Genomic DNA, 14215 nt, shown 5'->3' on the forward strand with positions numbered 1-14215 from the left:
CACAGAACAGTTTGGGTTGGAAGGGACCCTCTAAAGGCATCTAGTCCAACCCCCCTGCCATGGGCAGGGACATCTTCAACTAGATCAGGTTGCTCAGAGCCCCCAAAAAGCCAGTGCTTCACCACCCTCAGCGTAAAAAATTCCTTCCTTACATCTAGCCTAAATCTACCCCCCTTTAGTTTAAAGCCATTCCCCCTTGTCCTGTCGCAACAGGCCCTGCTAAAAAGTCTGTCCCCATCTTTCTTATAAGCCTCCTTTAAGTACTGAAAGGCTGCAATAAGGGTTTGTATCTGTCCTGTTGGGCTCACCTTGAGGTTGCAGAAGGGCTTGTTGGGCTGTGCACCAACTTCTGCCCCTGCCTTCCCAGGAGGAGAGTTGAGGTGATACCGAGACTGATCGTTCTCCCCTTTGCCACCGATCTCTTTGGCTCACACCATGCCCCGGTCAGATGGTGGGAAGCCTCCCTTTCCCTGCTAAAGCAAACACTTTATCCGGTGCCCTTGCCCCTTTGTCCTGTGCTAAGAGGAGAGATAAGAGCGAGATGCAAACTTGCTAGCTCATAGCTGTCAAAAGTGCCTTCACTCCCCCTCCCCCCCCCCCGCCCTCATTACTTTGAGGGCTTAATTGGCTGAGGACCAAGCTCTGAGCCATAAATGGATCAGGTCCTGCAGAGGCTCAGTGGGGAAGCAGAGCCCCGTGGAAGGGCCTCCACACCTTGTTTCCGGCCTCCTTTGAACCTGCCTCCTTTGAAGGGTGAAATCCAGCTTCCCCTGAGGGCTCTGCAGAAGCCAAAGCTATACCTGAAGCGATTCCTGCAATCTGGAAGGCTTCTTTTCTTCTCTTCCTCCTGCGGCTCAGGCTATGCTGGAGCCATGCACTTCTCCACTTGCCGTGGAGATGCGAGTAGGCTGCTCAGAAGCTGTGCAAGGAAAACTGCCTCCTCCCTGGCTGAGGCTGCTTTACGGTCTGAAACGCCCCCCTCATGATTTGAAGCACAGTGTTTGCTTGGCGTGGTCCCGTCTGCATGCACCCAGGAGCATTTCCACGTGCATTTTTGTCCTTCGAGCTGGCCGTCCTCACTGGCTTAGTCCCAGCATAAGAAGCAGGATGGCTGCCTGGGAAGGACAAGCTGTCCAGGACACATAGCACGTTTGCTGTACAGAGGCTGTACAAAACAGGCACATGGTAGGACGATAAGCTCACGAACCTTCAGCCCAATTCGGTTACACAGGCTGGCTCTGTCCGAGCCGGACGATGAATGAGCTAAACCGGCTAAGCAGGAAATGTCGGAGAGCTTGTGAGAGTTTTAAAGGCAAACTCGGCTGGTGAGTTGATTAGTCTTCCGTGTAACCTAGGTGGATTTTACCTGTATTGCCTAGTGAAAAGCTTGATGCTAACATAACACCTTTGTGTGGTGCAGTTTCAGGTGGTGTGGACCAAGCTGTGTTGTAGAGGATGTTTACAGGCCACGTTGCCAGTCATTAAAAAAGGTACTTAATAGTTGGGATTGATTTGGCTTTGTATCTTTATTTGAAGACTGTATTTTTTTTGCATTCTCATAGAGAGGAAGTTCAGGAAAACTGTGTCCGCTGGAAAAAGAAATTCACCTTTGTGTGTAAAATGAGTGCCAACCCAGCCACAGGACTCCTGGACCCCTGCATCTGCCGAGTATCTGTCCGTAAGGTGAGCATCTAGCTTCTGCTTCTGGCAGGTAGTACTACCAGTGTACTGGTGTTGGTTACTAGCTGCTTTTTTGGCAGCAAGAAGAATCACATGGACAGTGGTGGGAAGGAAAGATTGTTTGGGCCAGGATGTGACTCGAACGGAGCCGTTCTCTCCAGCAAGGGCGCTTGACAGAGGGTGGGAGCAACCAGGGTGGTGGTAACCCTTGAGAGACAGAGGTTTGTGAAATCCTGAGAGCAAATTCCAGGATTGAGTAATGACTTTCCCCCTGTTTCCCCAGCACACAAAATAGCTGCTTTTCCTGTTTGTTTTGTCTCCCCTTACAGGAGCTGAAGGGCGGAAAAACCTACTCAAAGGTAAGAGCACAGAAAGGGCAAATGTGGCAGAGTGATGATGGTCTTGTCTTCTGCTAGTGTTTTACACCCATTAGAAACCAGTGACTGCTGCATGAAGCAATCTGGACAAACGGTCATTAGTTCCTATTTTAAGCCTGAGTTAAGTGATTTCCCGAAAAAATCGACTTGCTGGGACAGGATCCAGATTGCGCTGGATGTGGATCTGAGAAGGGGGTTGGGAAGATGATCTGCATGTCCTCAAGCTTTGGGGAAGTTCTGAGTCAGATGTGAACTCTCTGGCTTCTGGCAACATCTCACTAATAAAGAAACACAGACTCCAGTTCTGTTCTCCAGAACACAGCAGCCAGCTGTGGATGGGGTAGGCACCTCACTGCCTCGCGAGTGCAGGCAGAAACCTACAGCAGAAATCACCACCCTCCAAAGCACAAGAGACATTGAGGCAAAAAACAAAATGATCAGCCGGGATGTTAGTTTTGGTTTGTTTCCCCCCCGTTTTCCTGCCTGTGCGATGGGAGAGACAGTGGGCCACCCCCTTCTCCTCTTTGTGCTGGATCAAGAGACAATGTTGGCTTAGAAGTTGAGCTCGCGCAGAGCCCCAAACCATATTTGTTTGAAAATGAGTCACTGCTGCTAGTTGCTAATAAACAGATGTTCAGGTCACGCATGACCTTGTAAGAATTTCTCCCGATCGATATCCTTCCTGAGACCATGGAGGCAACTGGCTTTGAAGGGTGAACTGCACTCACTCCTATGTACTGCTGTGCTGCGTGATAGAGGGCAATGTTGCTGCCACACTGTTCCTTTTTTGCTGCTAATTAGGACATGGTCTCTAGGGCCATCAGTTTCTCTTTCACTAAATTCACACTGGGGGGAAGTTATTCCTCCATTCTGCAGAGCTGCCTGTCCAGGGAGAGCAGCATAGCTGGAGGAAGAGATATACCTCTGAGACGAAGTAAATGCGTCAGCCTGCTCCTCCCATGGCGTCCATCCTCAGGCTTCCCACAGTATTTGGAAATGCAGAATTAAAGGAAGCCTGAAGGCATGTCTCCATGGTGGAGTTAACGTGGGCTCTTATTCAGGCCATGTTCTAACCTACTTCCCTTTTACTCGGTCTTCAGTTGTGTTTAGTGGCATTCTGAAAGAGACCTAGTTGCTCCAGCCCAGAATTAGAGACCAAAGCTCAAGTACTTGTCATCTCTTGGGCTGGTATGTTGCTTAGTCTCCTGTGAAGAAGACAGAGGCGTTCTAGAATTCAACAGAAGATGGCCCGAGCATTTTGGCAGTTGAGAGATGAGGGATGTCACACCAGACAGGGTGATTAAGCCTTGCAGGCTTGCCCTATGGACCAGGCTTGTTCCAGGCAGGTCCTCGTGGCAGAGCTGACTTACTTGGGATTCCTAACGTTTCTAGCAGAGGTCTATGGTGTATGTTCATGCAACTATTTTCCCATTCTAAACAATAGGTCCTCACCTTTTTAAACTACACTCATTCAGCTGAAAAATCCTCTAATTGTGGCAGATGTAGAGGAAAATGCAACTTGTGAATGCCCTCTTTACCTGGTCCGCCTTCAGCAGGGACCGAGAGCGATAGAGCTGTTTGTGCTCAAGACAGAGTTTCCACCACCTCGTGCACCTTTTGGTTTGACGTTAATGTCACTTCAGTGTCAGAGGTTATAGAGCGGAAGCCAACAGGAAGGACTGATAAAGCGGAAACTCTTTCCCTGAGCTGGAAGAAACACCATCAGCTGGCTGGAAAACTGAGGAAACTATTCTGAAAGGTTACATCTGAAAACATCCTTTTGTTAAGGGATCCTTCCTCTATATACTGGGAGTCTGCTTCCTGAGAAGAGCTTCTGACCTCAGCACACCATATGGGTTGCTGGAGGGTTCTCCCACACTCTGTCCTCCAATGTTGATCTTAGAGAAGTTAGTGCTGTGGTGGAGGAAGAGGGATCTGGGTCTGGGCCACTCCTGTGCCATGTTGTTCTGCTGGTGTCGTCGTGCTATGTCTCCTCTGTCCTCCAATTTTGTCACAGTGATGGACTGCAGCTCCCTCTGTGGCTTTCTCCTGTCCTGTTTATCTCTGAGAGATAAAAATTCACTGTTTTTTCCTTATCAGTGAATATTCAGCAAGCAGCGTAGCCCTTGGCTAGAAGAGACAGAGGAACATCTACAGCAAGGGCTGGAGAAACACTTGCGTTAAGGGAATTCTTAAGAAGAGAGAAAAGTTAGGTCATTTTTTTCCTTCCTTTTTTTTTTGCTGAAGAAAGGTTCCTGCTCTATCCCACGCTTTTTTTTTTTCCTTTGCCATCAGCTCTGGTTCCCCTTTGAGAATGGGATGGAGGAAGCAGCTATGCTAATCTTGCTGCTGTCTTCTCCTGAATCATCTATCTTGTGCAGGCTGTCGTTTAGACTTTTGATTTGGAACAGTGGGAGGCAGGGTTCATATGGCAGTGACTGTGGCTTGTGCTGTGACTCCCTATCAGCTTTCACAGTTGACAGAGCACCACAGTTCGTTAGGATGGTGCTACTGTGTGGGGCTCCCTGTTCAGTTGTATCATCCGGCTGTCAACACTAGGGCAGGAGAAATGTACCGCAATGCACAGAATAACAGCTAGGTCCGAGCTGCTGCTTCTCCACCTTCTCTCCATGTTCTTGTGGAAGCTGACCTGTATGTTGGAGTGACGCGAACTTTCCATGCTTGGACAGTTTGGCCAAATATGGGGTACAGCATCTCTTCCTGATCAGATTAGATGAGACACGACTGACTTTTATTGCTAAAGCTCTGCATAAAACAAGCTGTAACTTTTTCTTTGAAACACTGGATTAATATACCAGAAATTAGAGCAGAAAAACAAAAGTACTCTTCATTGTGTTTGTCTTTACTCTGGAGGCATCAATACCCTCTTTGAATTTGCCTGTAATCTTCAACTTTCTGTCACCTTCTCTATTTGCTTCCCCTTTGTTAGAGAAGGTTTAGAGAGCTCACAACTAAATCTCTCCAAATATTTCTCTTCCCTTCTGCCTGTCAAACATACCACTTGCTAGTTAAATCTTAGCAGTGTTGAGGAAACTTGGCTCCAGGAGTTCCCCAGCCCAGCAGCTGCATCTGTGGAGGTGAGGCACATGCACTGCTGCATGGCTCTGGACTTCCAGCTTGCTGTGCTAAAAGTCTCAGTTTTTTGTTTTTCAGGACAGTGTCACTTTCCTCTGTAACAATATCCTTTCATCTCCTGGTTCACATGCTCCACTGCATTCTGGGATGGCCCAATACAAAGAGTGCCTTATTATGTTTGTGTATGTGTGATTCTGTTTTTTCCACATCGTTGACCTAGTGCCTTCCATGTCCTTGGTTATGCAACGACTGCGGGCTGGTTAACACTTTCCTGGCCAGCACCACTACTGTACGTCCTTCCTCCACGCGGGGCTGGCTTCCTGAACGCCTCCGAGTGTCCACCTGGCTGGGCATTAGGAATGTGACCCTGCCCGTCCTCCAGAGTAGGGGGTCTTCACAGCCACGACTGTGTGCGTACCGGCTCCTGTTTCTGCCCTCGCTCGCAGATGCACTCTCTTCCTTTGGTCTGTGTGACACTGCGTATCCCTTTATTGAGTGATTTTTGTTCTTTCCCCTTCCCCTCCATTGTTTTCTTGGCTACAGCTGGGCTTTGCTGATCTAAATCTGGCAGAATTTGCGGGCTCTGGATCCACTGTCCGTTGCTGCTTGCTGGAAGGATATGATACTAAGAACACCCGACAGGACAACTCCATCCTAAAGGTACGGCAGCTGGTGCGGCTACAGTGAAATCCTACTATTGAATTTGGAAAGAGCGCAGCCAGAGTGCAGTGCTAGGCCTGGGAGAAGGTCCTGTTATGTACAGAGACAGGATTTTGCTTTTATGCTGCTAGTCTGACTTGGGAAGTTTCCCATTATCAGAGTTGCCCTTTGATACCTTGGCATCCATTTGGCCAAGCGATGACCCTCGATAGCATTCTTTGTCATCAAGAAAGCGTGAACAGGAGGGGGAGGGGAAAGTTCTAAGTGCATTGTCAGGGGGGCCAGGCTGGTGTCCTGCTGAGCCACTGCGACTTGGAGTTACTGATGCCAGTGATTTGGGGCAGGGAGGGAAATACCTTGCTAAATCCCTGAAGCTGATTTCCTTTGGAAATGATCTAGGTCTTGCTAATCTTTACACCTAGCCCTTGACCTCCTGACTGTTGTGAAGTGAGGAGCTCGCCGCAGCATGGCTAACGATGTGCCTTGTCCCCCCTCTCCAGGTCATGATCGGAATGTCCCTGCTCTCGGGGGACCCCTGCTTCAAAACGTGAGTTTCTGGGTGCTCGCCCCATTCTGGGCAGACCAGGACACCTGATTCTTTTGCCGTTCTCTGCTGGAGACTAAAATTGATGGGGAGGGGGAAAAGATGCCCTTGATATTGGGAAGTACAGGGGAAAGGTTGAAACTGGTGGTCTGGATTGTTGAGTCAGCCAGAATAGCTAAGCCAGCCTGTGCTGTTGGTTTGTTCTCTGCTCTGGTTTTCCCAGCTTGGTTATTGGTTGTGCTGGTATCTTCCCTGCTAGTGTCAGTTAGGTTTTTGGAAACTAATGGACGTTGATAACAAAATTCATGCTTTGCGTGAAGGACAGAATTTCTCATAGCTCTGGGGTTGGTTTCACTGACCTCCGAGAAGGGAAAGGTCAATGAAGAAAACAGTCTTGGAAATGGACACACTTCAGCACATACCACAGAGGATAAAGATCTTGACTTGAAACAGCAACAAAAATACTGCAAGGCTGAAACGTTTTAGTTCTCCTTTTCTTCTACAGGGACCCAGGTTCACAATTTGTATTAATTAGCAGAGAAATTGCAGTCATGTACTTTTATTTTTAATGCATCGTGATAGGAAAGAATAAGTACAGTTAAGCTATGAAGCAGTTTTGTTGCTTAAAGAATTGTTGGGGGATCAACTAACAAATATACCGGCAATATGTGCCTTCATATTGCGTATAGCATTGCAAGACTCTGCAGTCCAAGCCAACCTGCCTTAGCATTGCTGTAAGGTGTGTGACTATACAGGACTGCCATGTGTTGATATAAATATTTTGTGTTGACTCCCAACAGTATGAGAGAAGAAAGCTTTACCTTGAGGCCATCTCTTGTAGCAGTGGTATTCTGGGCTAAAAGGTCTAATTTCGGGAGCTAGCTTAAAGTGTATAAATTAGCTTGCATTCTTGTCATAAAATGCTGCATAATTTTTGGTTGGTTGATTTTGTGAATGGTTTTTCATAGTGCTGCAGCGTTTTCTGAGTCTTTCAAACCCTAAATGCAGCGTCATCTGATTGTGAAAAAATTCTGCTTCAGAAGGAAGTGTAATAAAGAAGTTTTAGATATCTTAAACCATAACTTTGTAACAGTAACAGATGTTTTAAATCTAGGGTACTAGGATGTCTGGCAGTAATATGTCTGACAAAAATACCTGTCACTCCTTCACTGTGGAAGCAAGTCCCCCTGTTAGAGTGCCTGAAAATTATACAGAATCGGATATATATATCTCCATTTAATATAAGTAGGGTCAGTCTGAAAGTGAAACCTCCTAATTTTCTTAAAGGATTTCTGCAGTCATTCCCATTTTTTCCTTATATGTTGACAATGTGCAAATGTCCGAAAATGGAAGCTTTGCATGTGGAATAGTCCTTGATCAGTAGAGCTTTTGAGAAATGGCACTCATTAGGGGATTAGGCAGGAATTAAACTGTGCTGAGAAATCACTTCCGAGCACTGACTTTCTGCAGCACTCAGATGAACCTCCTCCTGGGTGTCGTGCAGGAGGGCAGAGCAGGCTGAGCAGCCTGAGCTGGCAGACCCACAGGCTGCTCCGACAGCTGCTGCAGGAACAGTTTGCTTGATTAAGGCTATAAAGGCCTTATTAACCTGCAAAGCAAAGTCCCCAAAGTACCTGGGTGCATGTAAATCACTGATAATGTGATTAGGGAGGGTTTTTTTTTTTTCCTGGGGAAGGCATGCTGTGGGTTTCCTGAAACCTTTATGGCTGTTTGGCTGCCCTTATAAAATATTCTCAGTGCTTTATTTTTTTTTCCGAAAATATTGCAAAGGTCCTCTCATGTAGCATCTTCCCTCAGAGCTCCAAGTGAGACAAATAAAAGGGTTTTTTTTTTTTCTCGCTTCTCACTTAAAAAGCATAATATGATCCGTTAGTTCCAGTTCAGACTTTGGGCTACAGGGAGGTTAGGGCTCCAACAGGAATATTCACTTTGCCACGCTGCACATGCTGTGGCTTCCACCCAAAAACACTTCTGGAGGAAGGGAGGGGGCTCCAGGCACTCACCACTCTGCCCTGCAGTCAGCATTTACAAAGGGATGTTGGGAGCACACAGAATAACCAGAAAAACAGTTTTGACAGCTGGAAAAACACTTCAGTCTCACTGAAAAGGAGGTTAATCGTCAGTTAAAAAATGGAAAGGTCATTTGATCATTGTAAAAGTACTCTCATAGGGGGATGGGGTTGCTGGGATAAAAGGTTTCTTTTTGACCTGAGCCAAAAAGGTGTAACAAAAGGGTGCTGGAATTTAGAGTGGACAACAGCAAACCAGCTCCTGTTTGTGAGGCCAGCTGGCCACTGGACACATATTGGGGGGAAAAGGGCAGTTCTGGATGGTCTTCTGGAGGATAGTGCAGGCTCTGAGCCTGTTGTCCTGTATAAATAATTGAATGGTCCCTTTTTGCCTTAATTTACCTCAGAAACTTGCTTTTCCTTGTAATGCAGTCCAGATGCAGTATGAGGTAGGGAAGACCCGAGTCTTGCATGTAGGAAAGCAAAATCCAGTGTCACTCTGTGTCGCTACTCACAGAGGGCTGCCAGCTTCCCCCCTCCCCACGAAGGGTAGGGGCAGGTGGGGGAACCCTCTTGGTAGAGCAGAGTGGGAATTGCCAGTGCGGTGGGGTGATTCCCAGTCCCTGCCTGGCAGTTTGTAACCTTCTTGGCTTCTGATTACAGGCCTCCTTCCACCGCCAAATCCATCACCATACCAGGACAGGACTCTACCCTGCAGCTGACCTGTAAGGGCGAGGGAACCACAAGCAGCAGCAGCAGCAGTTCAGCCACGATTGGCTCTCTGCGTCAGACCAAGCCAAGAACTGTCATTCTCAGCTCGGGTATGAATGCCCGTCCTGGAGTCCAATGCTTGGCTGTGCCTGGACACACTTTTGTTTTTCCCAGCAGTTGCGAGCACAGAAACTCTTTAATTTTTCATGTTTTCCCACACCCATCCTCACCCCTCTGCTCATTAAGAAAACTGAGAAAAACAAAACCATTTATTAAGTGGAACTGAGGAGAGGAAGCATGAATCTTTGCCACATGTTTCTGTTAGTGGAGATAAAGCAATTTGTTCTTTTTGCTGGGGATTTAATAATTCATGTATTGCACTCATCCCTGCTTCCCATTGTGTTTAATGACACTTAACATTGTTCTCCACTCAGCTATTCTGTTGCTCAGACTTATCTTCTAGAAAAGTTCCTCTGAAGGTTTTAGAGGTTGGTTTGAGGTCTGATGGCCTTGTTCCAGCTGCTGATGCAGAGTTCTTTGGCTTGTCTATGAGCCCGTTTTCAAGGGCACTGCATTTTGTCATAGCCTTTTTTCTTCCCAGCACACTCCAAATGTGCAGGCAGATACACTGCACCAAAACAGTGCTCTAGTCTCATCGCCTCAGTGGCTTAGCAGTGTGCAAGTTCTCTTCTTAAAAAGCTGGCTAACGTGTCACGCTTGTGCACTTTTGGATAAGCTTGCTGCAAGAGAGACAAGCAGGGACAACAGCAAAGGAGCAGAGGTTATGCTGAGGTTTCTGTATCAAATTCAGATGTGATTTAAATGCCATGGGCTCTCACAAGTAATAGAAGGGGAAAGGTAGTAACAGGAGAAGCACCCAAACGGAGGTTGCAATACTTTACTGCCAGTGGCCATTTGATGCTTTCTTGGTCTTAGCTTAGTGCTTTTAACTATGAATAGCTTTGGATACTACCTGTCCTTCTAGATCCTTCAAGCCCCCAGAGATGCTTGCAAATTCAGGCACTGGATGCTGGAATTAGTGATAAGCTTGACAAAGAAGCTCATTGTTGTCTCCCCTACTCCCCAACTGCTTCTAAGCTCAGCAGGGCTCTGCCAACAGACTTGCCCTTTCCTTGATCTAGCGTCCCAAGATCAACTTCCAGTCCCAGGTGATCAGCAGGCAACGTGCTGGCTTGGGTACGGTGTAAGTGGAGTGCCCTGTTGTTCCTTGGCAGGTGTCCCAGAAGAACCGGATCAGAACCTGTCCAGCCCAGAGGAAGTCTTCCACTCGGGGCACTCGCGGAACTCCAGCTACGCCAGCCAGCAGTCCAAGATCTCTGGTAACCATTGATCCGTACGGCTCTGCCAGCACTGGCCCTATCCCTTTTTCTTTCCTGCAACAAGCTTTTGTGAGAGTGATTTCCAGCCATCTCTCTCACCCTGCTCTTTAGTATCAGACTCTCCTCTTTAGTCTCTGCAGATGAACTCATAGATGTATGTCTAAACCTCTGTATATGGGAGCAGAAATGCTGGTCTGAAGCTGCCCTGCCTGTTAACTGTGCTGCCAGGAAGGGGAGAAGATCTGGTTTGTAATCACGCTGTTTTTGCAGGTTACAGCACGGAGCACTCCCGTTCTTCTAGTATGTCCGACTTGACCCATCGCCGGAATACCTCCACCAGCAGCAGTGCGTCTGGAGGGCTGAGTATGACGGTGGAGTGTCCTGAGGGAGAGCGGGACCACAAACTAGAGAAGCCACCTCGCCCCCCCAGACCAGCCCTTCTGCTGGATAGACCCTCCCGGTAGGTAACTGAGGAGTAAAGTGCCTTCTCTGGGGAGGCGAGACAGAATCTACTCCTTTGTCTCCGTGCAGTGGTAGCTTGGATTGTAGCTGCTGAGAAGGAGGCTATTGCCAAGGGAAGCAGGAGAGTATCTGAAAGTCTGTGTCTTGAAAAGCCGAGTAGGTTTTCCCTTTATTTTCTCTCCCCAGGAGGAAAAAGGATTCAGTGGAGAGTCACCCAACCCGAGTGGATGACACCAGGATCGATGCTGATGATATAGTGGAGAAAATAATGCAGAGTCAGGACTTCACGGATGTCAGCAATACTGAAGGTGAGAGGATGACTCTCAAAGGGGAGGTCTTGGCTGTTCTTTTAGCAAGTCAGATCCAATCTGCCATGGACTCCCTTCTCCTTTTGACAGCAATTTGCTTTCAGTGCTTGCTAGGTGTTTCTATGGCAGGTAAACAAACCATGTGGATGTGAGATCTGCACATCCATTAGCAAATAGCGCTTGCTGCTGTTCTACACCCTACAGCAGAGGTTGAACGGTAGCTCAAACATACAGGATGAGGGGGGAAAAATACCAATTCTTCAGGGCAGTGGAAATCGGTTACATCAGCTGTCTGCACTGCTCTAGTGGCCTTCATCCAGGGTCAGCCCAAGGGTATTTATCAAAGTAGGAGAGCACAACTGGAGGGGAAACAGCATGTCTCTGCAAAAAGGTGGGAGGAAAGGTGGGTCACAGTGTGCTGGTGATCAGGTCTGTCTGAGAGCCTAAGAAGGGGTTTTCTCCATTGCAGTCACAGCATCTGTTAAGAGAAAACTGATGATATCATCACATTTGTTTTCATTTTCCAGTTTAGCCTAGAAATCAATCTTTTTCATCTAGGTTTTTCAGTAAGTTTTAAACCTGAGCCTAGCTTGTTATTAGTACTTCTATAGTTAGTGACCTTAAATCATCACATATGGCAACATTCTTATCATATGGGGATTTACACCTCGCCTGGCGTGGGTTAAAACTAGACTGAATGTAGCCACCTCTCGCCAGCAGAACAGCCTGAGTTTCTCCTCCAGTGAGCCTACAAAAGCAGCATGAGGCCCCATATCTCATCTGTTCAGATATGCTTAAGCTGACCAGGAACTTGCATCAATGGAATTGCCTTAAAAGAAGCAGCTGGAGGAGTAACACTGAATTATATTCTTCCAAAGCTTAATGCTGTGGTTGATTTGTACATGAGGTTCCCTTTCAGAGCAAGAAGAGGAGTTCCCAGGGGCTCTATTACTGTGGGAACACCAGAAAGCGTGCAGATGCATTCCCAGAAACACACTTGTTCCCATGCTGACCATTGTGTAACGCGGCTGGGAGGGGAGCACCTGGCAGCTGTCGGTAGTTCTGGATTTTGATGTCTTACTTTCTTTTCTATCTGCAGACAGTAACCTGAGGTTGTTTGTGAGCAGAGATGGAACAACTACATTGAGTGGTATTCAGCTGGGAAACAGGTAGGCTTCCTGAAAGGCTGACAGAGAGAGGTGCTCCGGAGAGATTAGTTAGCTCTTTATACCCAGGAAACTTTCACCTTTTGCTACAGGAGAGATTTCTAAACATCATGTGCTACGTGGTGGCTTTATTTCCCACATTAGCACCCCTGGGATCGCTCTGGTGACAGGCTACAGCTGCACTGGAGTATGAATGCAGTTCTCAGCAGGAGCTCAGAGGGTTAATGTGATCCTAGTTGTTAGATCCAAGAACAGAAGTAAGGAGTAAAAGGACAAAATGGTAGAGGTTGGTTCCTGTTTTGTTCCTACTCCTGACTGAAGGCAGGGAGCTTTGCCTCCTGCTGGCCTGCAGCAAAACTGCAGCAGCCTGGTTTATTGTCCCTTTTCCCTGCCTCCTCTGTCTTTGTCGAGGGCTTGTTCTCTCGTGAAAGACTTCTGAACAAATGAAACTTTTTCTTGCCACAATAGCTCTTGGTACAGTGTCTTGGCTAGTTGCGTTTGAGCCTTTATAGCATCTTTTGAGTTAAAAAAAAAAAAAGGGCAATAATGGTAAGGCAAAGATGTGTCAAGTCAGTGACAAAATTGGGAGCAAAGCAAAGCCAGGAACACTGGCTCTTTGCGCAGGATACTCCCCCTTTCCTCTGTCCTTTAGAAGGATTCATGTGTTACACCCAGCTCTTTCAAGTGCTCTAGTGTTAGCTTGCCACGTAGCTGTCTGTTTTGTGTTATGAGGGTAGACTTCTCGCCAGACTGACTCGTTATTTTCAGTATTTTGTGTGGGGTTAGAGGGCGATGTTTGTGAGTGGAGAGCTCTGAATGAGAACTCGCTTGCTCTGAGTGACTGAGGAGAATAACCTGGCTTTCTCATCTTCTCCCCCTCTGCGTCCCCAGGGTCTCATCTGGAGTTTACGAGCCAGTGGTGATTGAAACCCACTAAATGTGAAGAACAGGGTAGAGCTGCTGGAAACAGGCCCCCTACCCAGTCCGCTGCCACATGGATGCCAACCTTTACCTCTCTTCATGCAGCATTCCAGAAGGGATTTCTCCACGCCCCTCCCCATACATTTGCACTGCAGAACTACTCCGAGACCACTCCAGATCATGCACTTTTCCCTGCGTTGGCATTACCCTTCTCTGCTTCCCGGTTCTTCCAGTGCCTACCTTCCCCCTGTTTCTGATCAGACGCAAGGTGTCTGTTGGGCTTATCCTTAGTCCTAGAGGATGTTGCTCATCTGCATCCCTCACTCCACGCCTTCACTTGCAACAGGGGACTTCTCAGCTTCTGTCTCCCCAAAACATTGGGTTATACCACTGTGAACTCTTCAAACCACTGGGGGAGGGGGAAACCATTCTAACCAAACCGAGAGCTGCTTGTTGGCGACACGGTGAAATGGCCGCTTGCAGGATGCTTTATTCCATTGACTCTGCAAGGGAACATCACCTTCCAAGGCAACGGTTTTACTGAACAAGGTATGCTATGGTGTGCACTTCACCTTCCTACACTCAAATCCCCAAACATCCTCTTCTCATAGGAAATATCTCCCAAAAGTGCATTTCAGAAAACTACCGCAATCCAGATGGGAGGTGATAAATGGTTAAATGCTAGTGCTTGTTATACCACTAACTGCATTACGCCCTTCCACTGCTGGGCATGGAAGGGCAGTGTTCATCTATTAGCATTAGCAGGAGCACTTTAGAGGTTCCAGATTTTACCCGAAGGAGGCTTCTACTTGCTCTTCCAGGAGCGTAATCCCTGTTCGCTGGACTGATTCAGCAAATAGTCACTGTTGGAGCTTGGAATACAAAGCCTCTCTTTTTTTTTTTTTTTTTTTTTTTTTTTT

General features: G+C 47.4%; 1 protein-coding gene across 1 annotated transcript in view; it reads left to right on the plus strand.

Moving 5' to 3' along the window:
• FAM102A (family with sequence similarity 102 member A) overlaps positions 1 to 14118 on the plus strand; it is a 34956-nt gene extending 20838 nt beyond the window's left edge. The window contains exons 3-12 of the mRNA XM_009286883.2: positions 1563 to 1683; positions 2010 to 2039; positions 5697 to 5813; positions 6314 to 6360; positions 9051 to 9208; positions 10334 to 10438; positions 10709 to 10898; positions 11087 to 11208; positions 12308 to 12377; positions 13266 to 14118. Of these exons, the coding sequence (XP_009285158.1) occupies positions 1563 to 1683; positions 2010 to 2039; positions 5697 to 5813; positions 6314 to 6360; positions 9051 to 9208; positions 10334 to 10438; positions 10709 to 10898; positions 11087 to 11208; positions 12308 to 12377; positions 13266 to 13311 (1006 nt within the window). The 3' untranslated portion in view covers positions 13312 to 14118. The remainder of the gene's footprint in view (positions 1 to 1562; positions 1684 to 2009; positions 2040 to 5696; positions 5814 to 6313; positions 6361 to 9050; positions 9209 to 10333; positions 10439 to 10708; positions 10899 to 11086; positions 11209 to 12307; positions 12378 to 13265) is intronic.
• The last annotated feature ends 97 nt before the right edge of the window (positions 14119 to 14215 follow it).

The sequence above is a fragment of the Aptenodytes forsteri genome, unplaced genomic scaffold (genome assembly GCF_000699145.1).
Source record: "Aptenodytes forsteri isolate BGI_AS27 unplaced genomic scaffold, ASM69914v1 Scaffold136, whole genome shotgun sequence".
Lineage (NCBI taxonomy): Eukaryota > Metazoa > Chordata > Aves > Sphenisciformes > Spheniscidae > Aptenodytes > Aptenodytes forsteri.